Genomic DNA, 9,794 nt, shown 5'->3' with positions numbered 1-9,794 from the left:
GGGGGGGAGAAGGAGGGGATGGAAGAGAAACTTTGGGGTTTTACGGCGAAATGTTGCATTTTGGAGGAAAATCGTGGTTTTTATTAGGGAAGAAGGCACTCTGTGGGGTACAGCCTGGCCTCATCCTGTCCCGGAAGCGTCCCGTTGCTCCCAACCAATGGGAGTAGCCAATTGGGAAAGTGGGCGGGCCCACACGATGGGAGGAGCTAAGAGGGGGGACCCCAGTCATGGGAGGAACCAGTGGATGGGATCCCACCAATAGGAGGAGCCCGTGGGGAAAGTGGGCGGGCACAAAGAATGAGAGAAGCCAATGGGAGGGATCCAAGTAATGGGCGGAGTTAGCGAGGGGAGTGGGCGGGAGTAATTTATAAGAGGAGCCAATAAGGAAAGTGGGTGGGCCCAAACGATGGGAGGAGCCAGGAGGGGAGACCCCAGTCATGGGAGGAGCCAGTAAATGGGAACGTACCAATGGGAGGAGCAAATTGGGAAAGTGGGCGGGCCTAAACGAAGGAAGGAACCAATGGGAAGGGTGCAACCAGTGGGCAGAGCCAGCGAGGCGAGTGGGCGGGCCTAATCGATGGGAGAAGCCAATAAGGAAAGTGGGTGGGTCCACACGATGGGAGGAGCCAATGGGGGGGGGAATCTCATCAATGGGCGGAGCTAGCAAGGCGAGTGGGCAGGCCCACACGATGGGAGGAGCCAATGGGGGGGGGAATCTCATCAATGGGCGGAGCTAGCGAGGCGAGTGGGCGGGCCCACACGATGGGAGGAGCCAATGGGGGGGGATCCCAACAATGGGCGGAGCCAGCGATGGGAGTGGGCGGGCTCAACCGATTGGCAGGAACCAATGGTGGGCCTCCACCAGCATGAGCAGCCAATGGGAGGAGCCGACGGCCGTCAGTGCTGCTCCCCGCTGCCGTCCCCCTGGTCCCCCAGGTGCCGCAGCGCCCACTGGCGGTGCCGGATGTCGTCCCGCAGCCGTCGGTACTCGTCTGCCATGGCCACCAAACCGGGTCCGATGGCCACCAAGGTCCCCAGCGCCTCCCGTAGAGCCGCCAGCTCCGATTGGCTGCGGGTCACAGCAGCCTGCAGGTGGGACCTGAAGGGGGGGGGGGGGGGGAGGGGGGGTTATGGGGTGTTTGTTGGGCTCTATGGGGCCCTGTGGGTGTCTATGGGTCTCTGAGGGTCCCTATGGGTCTCTGTGGGTCCGCATGGGTCTCTATGGGTCTCTATGGCGTTTCTGTGGGACTCTATGTGGCTCTATGGGTCTCTATTGGTCCCTATGGGTCTCTATGAGTCTCTATGGGTGCCTATGAGTCCCTATGGGTCTCTATGGGGTTTCTATGGGTCTCTGAGGGTCTCTATGGAGTTTCTATGGGTCTTTATGGGTCTCTATAGGTCTCTATGGGGTTTCCATGCGTCTCTATGGGGTTTCTATGGGTCTTTATGGGTCTCTATGGGTCCCTACGGGTCTCTATGGTTCCCTAAGGGTCCCTATGGGTCTCTGAGGGTCCCTATGGGTCCCTGTGGGTCTCTGTGCGGTCCCTATGGGTCTCTGAGGGTCCCTATGTGTCCCCATGGGTCTCTATGGGATTTCTATGGGTCTCTATGGGGTTTCTATGGGTCTTTATGGGTCCCTATGGGTCTGTATGGGTCTCTACGAGGCTTTATGGGTCTCTGTGGGTCCCTACGGGTCTCTATGGTTCCCTAAGGGTCCCTATGGGTCCCTGTGGGTCTCTGTGGGGTCCCTATGGGTTTCTGAGGGTCCCTATGAGTCCCTATGGGTCTCTGTGGCGTCCCTATGGGTCTCTGAGGGTCCCTATGGGTCTCTGTGGGTCTATGTGGATCCCTATAGGTCTCTACGTTTCCCTATGGGTCCTATGGGTCTCTGTGGGTCCCTATAGGTCCCTATGGGTCTCTATGGTTCCCTATGGGTCCCGGTGTCCCCCCGTCTCCCCACCTGATCCTGCTGTTGGGTCTCTGTGGGTCCCTATGGGTCCCTATGGGTCTCTATGGTTCCCTATGGGTCCCGGTGTCCCCCCGTCTCCCCACCTGATCCTGCTGTGGGCCTCCAGGTGCTCAGGGCTGTAGGTCTGCAGAAGCAGCGTCAGCTCCTCCAACCTGCAGCACAGCGACACCCCATAATAGTAGCAGTGACGTCATGGCGGCGGCGGTGACGTCATCACAGTGACATCATCACAGTGACGTCATCATGGCGACGTCGCCACTGTCACCAGCACAGGGCCGCCAGCGTTGGGGAGGAGCCAATGGGGGGGGGATTCAACCAATGGGAGAAGCCGATGGACGCAATGGGCGGGATTGAGAGGTGGGAGGAGCCAATGGGAGGACGCAACTTGTGGGAGGAGCCAAGGGAGGGATCCGGCCAATGGGAAGAATGAATGGGGGAAGTGGGTGGGACTTTAGCAGGGAGGAGTGGGAGGAGCCATAGCATGGGAGGAGCCGCTGTGGGGCTGAACCAATGGGTGAAGCCAGTGCGAGGAGGGGGCGGGTCCAACCTGTGGGATGAGCCAATCGGGGGACTCGACTAGTGGGAGGAGCCAAGAGGGGGATCCAACGAATAGGAAAAGCCAGTGACGAGTGGGCGGGCCCCAACCGATGGGATCAGCCAATGGGCAGAGTGGGCGGGACCAAACAATGGGAGGAGCCAATGAGAGCAGTGGGCGGGTCCTTGTGAGAGCAACCACAGGGGATGTGAGAAATGGGAGGGGCCACTGCGGATCGAGCCAATGGGAGGAGCCAACGGGTTAAGTGGGTGGGACTAATTCATGGGGAGGGGGGATCCCACCAATGGGAGGAGCCGGCGAGGCGAGTGGGCGGAGCCAGGTGGCTGTCACTCACCGTGCCTTGAGCAACATGGCCGCCCCCTTGGCCTGCAGGTAGCGCCCCCTGCGCAGCTCCAGCTCGGCCTGCTGGGCCTGCAGGGCCTTCAGCTCCCGCAGCAGAGCCAGGCAGCGCAGCTCCGCCTGGGGGGCAGAACGGAGGGGGGCTCTATGGGGTGGGCTTATGGGGTGAGGTTACGGGGTGAGCCTATAGGGTGAGCTTATGGGGTGGGGTTATGGGGTGAGCTTATGGGGTGAGCTTATGGGTTGGGCTTATGGGGTGACCCCACAGTGAGACCCTATGGGGTGAGCTTATGGGGTGAGTCTATAGGGTGAGCTTATGGGGTGAGCTTATGGGTTGGGCTTATGGGGTGACCCCACAGCGAGACCCTATGGGGTGAGCTTATGGGGTGGGCTTATGGGGCGACCCTATGGGGTGAGCTTATGGGGTGACCCTATAGGGTGAGCTTATGGGGTGGGGTTATGGGGTGGCCCCACAGTGTGACCCTATAGGGGGGGGTTATGGGGTGGGCTTATGGGGTGGGCTTATGGGGTGGCCCCACAGTGAGACCCTATGGGGTGAGCTTATGGGGTGGGCTTATGGGGTGATCCTATAGGGTGAGCTTATGGGGTGGCCCCACAGTGTGACCCTATGGGGTGGGGTTATGGGGTGATCTTCTTGGGTGAGCTTGTGGGGTGGGCTTATGGGGTGAGCTCATGGGGTGACCCCACAGTTCTGACCCTATAGGGGGAGCTTATGGGGTGGGCTTATGGGGTGACCCCACAGTGATACCTTATGGGATGAGCTTATGGGGAGGGGTTATGGGGTGAGACTATGGGGTGGGCTTATAGGGTGAGCCCCCCATTCCCCCCCATAACCCCATTCCCCCCCATAACCCCATAACCCCTGTTCCCATCACCCCATTGCCCCCCATGGCCCCATTCCCCCCCTGCCCCCCATCTCCCCATTGCCCCCCATTACCCCCCATGCCCCCCCCCCCCCCCCGCACCCACCTTCACGCAGCCCCTGCCGCTCCTTTCCAGCAGCGCCCTCAGCTCCCACCTCCTCTCCCTCAGCCTCTTCAGCCTCCGCTGCTCCTCCGCCAGCTGCTGCCCCATGTCGGCCCCACAGCCGGCCCCACATCCAGCCCCACATCCGGCCCCACAGCCGTAGCGCTGCAGCTCCGCCACCTTCAGCCCCAGCTGGGCCTCCAGCAGAGCCAGCAATGGCTGCCGCACCGCTGCTGGGGGCTGGGGGGAGGAGGCGGGGCTTAAGGGAGGGGGCGGGGCTTAGGGGAGGAAAGAACTTGAAGGCGGAGAGGAGGCGGGGCTTGAAAAAGTGGGCGGGGCTTAGGGAGGGGTGGGGCACAGTGGGGGGAAAGGCTGGTGGAGGAGGCGGGGCTAAGAGGAGTGGGCGGAGCTTATAAAGGAGGCGGGGCTTTGCAGATGGAGTTGGAGCATAAGGAAGTGGGGGCTGGAGGCGGGGCTTAGGGGAGGGGCGGGGCTTCGTGAAGTAAGGCTGAGGGAATTGGGCAAGGCTTAGGGAAGGGGCGTGGCTTAGGGAAGTGGGCGGAGCTAAGGGAATAGGGGAGGGCAAATAAGGGGGTGGGGCTTAGAGAAGTGGGGGGTGGGGGGACAAAGGCAGGGCTTTAGGGAAGGGGGTGGGGTTTAAAGAAGGGGCGGGGCTTATGCAAATGAAGGGATGTGGATTGGTTGGGGGTGGGGCTAAAAACGAGGAGGCGGGGCTTGCCTGGGGGTGGGGCATCAGCTCGGCCAATCCCGGAGTAATGCGGCGCAGCTGAGCCAATGAGAGCGCTTCCTCCAAGGCGGCCAGAGGCTGAGGGGGGGAGGAAAGGGTGAAAAAGGAGCCAGAATTCGGCCCGTTTTTGGGGGGAAAAAAGGGCAGGAATGGGAAAACGGGAGCCCAAATTTGGGGAGGAAAAGCAGGAAATGAAAAACGGGACCTCGAGAGAGAAAGAAAAGCCCCAAAATGGCCGAAATCCCCCCAAAATCTGGGGTTCAAACCCCCCCCCCCCCCCCAAATTCACCTGGGCGGCTTTTGGGGGGCGGGGCTTCCGCAGCAGCTCCTGGAGCCCCGCCCACAGCGCCTCCTGAACCAACCAGGCGGCGCGGCTCCGCGCAAGCCCCGCCTCCGCCTGCCGCAAGTCCCGCCTCTGCGCTGCGATTGGTCCTTTCTCCTCCAGCGCCGCTGCCAATTGGCCGAGGCCGGGGTGGAGGCGGAGCTTCTCCAGAAGGGGGCGGGGCCACTGCGGGGCTACAGGAAGAGACTGCTAATGAGTAATTAGCTCCCTAATAAGAAGCAATTAATAATTAATCACGCTATTTTATTTCATTTCATGTCCGTAATCACTCAGCTTCACAGCAGATAAGTCAATTAACGAACCTTGTAATCAATTAACTCGGCAATTAGTCCAACGATTTAATGAGTTTATCATAAAATATAGTAATAATAAATAGTTTCAGGCTTTTTGTCTTTGTAATTAGCAGTAATTAATTAACCAAACCCAGAATCAGCACCGCCATTAACAGTCCCAGAAATTAGAGCTTGATTAACTCAATGAACTCATAATTAGCAAGCGCCCCTAATTAGCCTCATTATTGGCTCATTAGAATGTGGAGCGCCCTAAAAGAACCCCATTAATCTCTAATTGTTCCTGCTAATGAGCCAGCGAACAGGATGCCATCATTAACGCAGCACTAATCAATCTCTTAATCAGCGCAGTGCGTTAATTAGCCTCTAATTACCGCCATAATGAACCCCGTTAACATCGGGGGGGGCGATTCTCCCAATTAACCCGTAATTAAAACCACTTTAACAGCAAAGCCAGCCTAATTAACCGCAATTAACAGCCCCAATATCAACGACTCACAAGTCAGCGCCGCTTCCGGTTCCATGGCGCCACTTCCGGTCCCAAACCGGCGCTTTTTACCCCCCAATTTCCCCCCTTTCTTCTCTCATCCCAAAGTCGCCCCAAAAGCCGCCGTTTCCGCGCGCTTTCAACTAAGCCACGCCTTTTCTGCTTCTGGCAGCCAATGGGATGAGAGCATGCGCGAGGAGGCGCATGCGCACCATTGCATCCGCCTTTTCTGTCAAAGCGAACAATCGGGCCAATCAGAATGAAGCACTTCCGATTCAGGGCGGAAATGGTGGCAACTCAAGATGGCGGCCGCCACAAGGCGCCATCCGATAGATCGCTGCTTTTCTTGCCACCCTCACCGTGAAAGCGGAGGCCGCCATTTTACTCCAACTCCACCCGTTGCCAGTTATGCTGAATTCAGTGACCGGAAAACGCACTGGAAATACCGGAAGTTGAAATACGGCGCCGGCATTTTGTAGCCCTCAATCAGAAGCGCCTATCAGGAAGCCGCCATTTTGGACCCCCCTACCGGAAGTGACTCTCACGAGGCCGCCATTTTGCCAGTGCCGGACCGATTCCCCGCTTTAATGAGAAATAAAACGAATTCCCAGAGAGGATTTTTTTTTATTGCCGTTGTTTTCAGCCCAACGTTTCCTTCCAGGGTCGCTTCGGGACCGCGGGCTGCACTGGAGCAGCGGGAGGAGCCAACGGGTTCTGTGCGAACGTCTGTCGGAGCGGCCCTGCGGCAGGAAGTGACGTCAGAACTGCGCCGGAAGTACGGCCCGAAATCGGGTAAGGGAATGCGCTTTAAACGCGTCACTTCCGGCTCACCCTTGGCCGCCATTTTCAAGTGGTTTCGCCGCTGCCATTCGCGTCTCTCGGCGCTCTGCGTGGCTCGGGCCTCGGCCAGACCTACGGCGCCCCATAGAAACCTATAGGGACCCATAGGGACCCCATAGAGACCCACAGGGACCCCATAGAGACCCAGAGGGGGCCATAGCGACCCATAGGGACCCACAAGGACCCCATGGAGACCCATAGGGACCCACAGAGACCCCACAGAGGTTTATGGAGGCCTCATGGAGAACCTCCAGGGACCCATACAGACCCACGGAGTCCCTTAAAGATCCATAGGGACCCATAGGGACCCCATGGAGGACCATAGTGACCTACAGAGACCCCACACAGACCCATACAGACCCCGTGGAGACCCACAGAGTCCCATAAAGCCCCATAGGGACCCATAGGGCTCCATGGGGACCCACAGGATCCCCCAGGCTCTCACTGTTGCGCATCTTCTGCAGGAATCCTTCTTTGGGGCCGGAGCCCGAAGGATCCGGGGGGGGAGTGGGGGGCGGAGCCGGGATGCGAAGGGCGGAACGGACGGCGGGGAGGCGGAGCAACAAGGTCTGCAATAGGCTGAAGCTGTTGGACGTCAACCAATAGACGAAGATGGCCTGCGGGAGGGGGCGGGGTCAGCGAGAAGCCACGCCCACCCGGCGGCAGGTAGGAAGCCACGCCCCTTTTCCTGCATCCCGCCCCTTTCCTGCGGCAGCAGGCTCTGATTGGCTCAGAACCAGGAAGCTCTCATGGACCCCCAAAGCCACGCCCCATTTCTACAAGCCCCGCCCCTTCAAGATGTTATAAGCTCGAAGCCCCGCCCCCTCTCATCAGGCCCCGCCCCTTTCCCAAAGCCCTGCCCTTCACATTTCCATACCCCTTCCCGTGAAGGAGCTTAAACCCCGCCCCTTTTCTGCTCCACCCCGCCCCTTCCGGTGCTGCTGGCCCCTGATTGGCTCACCGACGGGAAGTGCACGGTCATGGGCAGGAAGACGAGCGGCAGCACCCGCAGCACCGCCCGCACCGCCCCTGCGTGGGGGCTGCTCACGCCTGACTCCGCCCCCGCCTGTAGAGAGAAACGCCATTGGTCACTGCAACTGCCACCTTCCTACAACGAGCCACGCCATTGGTGGCGCTGCTGAGCTCCCCATATCCCCATAGAGCTCCATTATAGGGGTGCAGTTCCACCTCCAACCACACAGTGCAGCTGCTGAGCACCCCAGTTCCCCATAGAGCATTATTATGGAGGTGCAGTTCCATCTCCATCCACACAGTCGCGCTGCTGAGCTCCCCATATCCCCATATCCCCATAGAGCTCCATTACACGACTGCAGTTCCACCTCCAACCACACAGCGGCGCTGCTGAGCTCCCCATATCCCCATACAGCTCCATTACACGGTTGCAGTTCCACCCCACACCACACAGTGGCGCTGCTGAGCTCCCCACATCCCTATTCAGCTCCGTTATAAAGGTGAAGTTCCACCTCCATCCACGCAGTGGCGCTGCTGAGCTCCTCATATCCCCATTGAGCTCCATTGTTGGGCTGCAGTTCCACCCCCAGCCACACAGTGGCGCTCCTGAGCTCCCCATGTCCCCATTCAGCTCCATTATACGGGCGCAGTTCTACCTCCATCCACACAGTGGCGCTGCTGAGGTCCCCATAAGCTCAATATATTCTATTATAGGGGTGCACTTCCACCTCCAGCCACACAGTGGCGCTGCTGAACTCATATCCCATAGAACTTCATTATAGTCTTGCAATTCCACCCCCAACCACACAGTGGCGCTGCTGAGCTCCCCATATCCCCATAGAGCCCCATTATAGCGGTGCAGTTCCACCGCCATCCACACAGTGGCGCTGCTGAGCTCCCCATATCCCCATAGAGCCCCATTATAGCGGTGCAGTTCCACCCCCATCCACACGGCGGCGCTCAGCCGCCCTTCCCCAGTCCTCCCCGGTCGTACCTCCAGCACCATCCACATGGTGGCGCTGGTGAGCAGCGGCATGGCGTAGGTCGGGTCCGGGCTGCTCAGATCGCTGATCCACGCGACTCCGCCCCCTTTCAAACCCGGAACCGGAACTGCCGCCATCTGCTGCAGCGCCAGGAAGAAAGACACGAACACGGGGGTCTGACCCCCAACACCAGGGGTCACGACCTTTGGCCTTTGACTTCTCCTGACACCCCACGCCTTGACCCCATAGCGCTGCCCTGTTGGGACCCCGACCCCACAAACCCACTGCCCCATAGCTGTGCCCCATAACCGCCTCACATCTGCCCCATAGCTTCTCCATAGCTGCCCCATAGCCACCCCATACCTGCCCCATAGTTACTCCATAAAAGCCCCATAGCCACCCTACAGCTCTGCCCCATTGCTTCTCCATAGCTGCTCCATAGCCGCCCCACATCTGCCCCATAGCTACTCTGTAAGAGCCCCATAGCTGCCCCACAGCTCTGCCCCATAGCTACTCCATAAGAACCCCATAGCCGCCCCACAGCTCTGCCCCACAGCTACTCCATAGCTGCCCCATAGATACCCCACAGTTGCCCCCTAGATCCCCCATAGCGCTGTAATTCCACCCATGGCCACACGGTGGCGCAGCTGAGCCCCATATCCCTACAGTTTTCTATTGGAGCTGCAATTCCACCGCCATCCACACGGTGGCGCTGCCGAACCACATTTATCTACATCCCTCTCCCTGCCCCATAGATCCCCCAAGCCCAGCCCCACAGATCCTCCATAGCTGCCCCATAGATCCCCTATATCCCACCCCACACCCACCCCATAGATCCCCCACATCTGCCCCATAGATCCCCCATCCCCACCTGCACCAAGGGGACCAGGAAGCCCCTCAATGGATTCACGTTGTGCCGCTGCTGGTAGGCGGCCAGCTGGGCGTAGGCGCGACTCACTGCGGGGGGAGGCCAGCACTCAGCCCCATAGATCCAGCCCCACAGATCCAGCCCCATAGATCCGGACCCACAGATCCAGCCCCATGCATCCAGCCCCATACATCCAGCCCCACAGATCCAGCCCTATGATCCAGCCCCATAGATCCAACACCACAGATTGAGTCCCATAGATCCAGCCCCACACATCCAGCCCTGCACACCCAGCCCCACAGCTGCGCCCCCTTCTGAGGCTCAGCCCTCCTTTAATCCCCGCCCCATTTATGAGGCCCCGCCCCCTCGTAAAGCCCCGCCCCCTTCATTAACCCCCGCCCCCCTGCTGAGG

General features: G+C 59.6%; 1 protein-coding gene across 1 annotated transcript; it reads right to left on the bottom strand.

Annotated features, from left to right (window-relative positions):
* Positions 1–897: 897 nt before the first annotated feature.
* Positions 898–6,099, bottom strand: HAUS4 (HAUS augmin like complex subunit 4; the record flags this gene model as incomplete). The annotated part of the gene is made up of 7 exons (XM_079551054.1): positions 898–1,099; positions 2,053–2,121; positions 2,860–2,984; positions 3,855–4,091; positions 4,591–4,677; positions 4,889–5,128; positions 6,079–6,099. The coding sequence occupies 7 exons, from the start codon at positions 6,097–6,099 to the stop codon at positions 898–900; spliced, it is 981 nt and encodes a 326-aa protein (XP_079407180.1).
* Between the last annotated feature and the right edge of the window lie 3,695 nt (positions 6,100–9,794).

Source organism: Tetrao urogallus, assembly GCF_951394365.1.
Source record: "Tetrao urogallus genome assembly, contig: scaffold_273, whole genome shotgun sequence".
In the NCBI taxonomy this organism is placed as follows: domain Eukaryota; kingdom Metazoa; phylum Chordata; class Aves; order Galliformes; family Phasianidae; genus Tetrao; species Tetrao urogallus.
The sequence above is the reverse complement of the archived record's forward strand: the minus strand, read 5'-3'. Positions and strand labels throughout refer to the sequence as shown.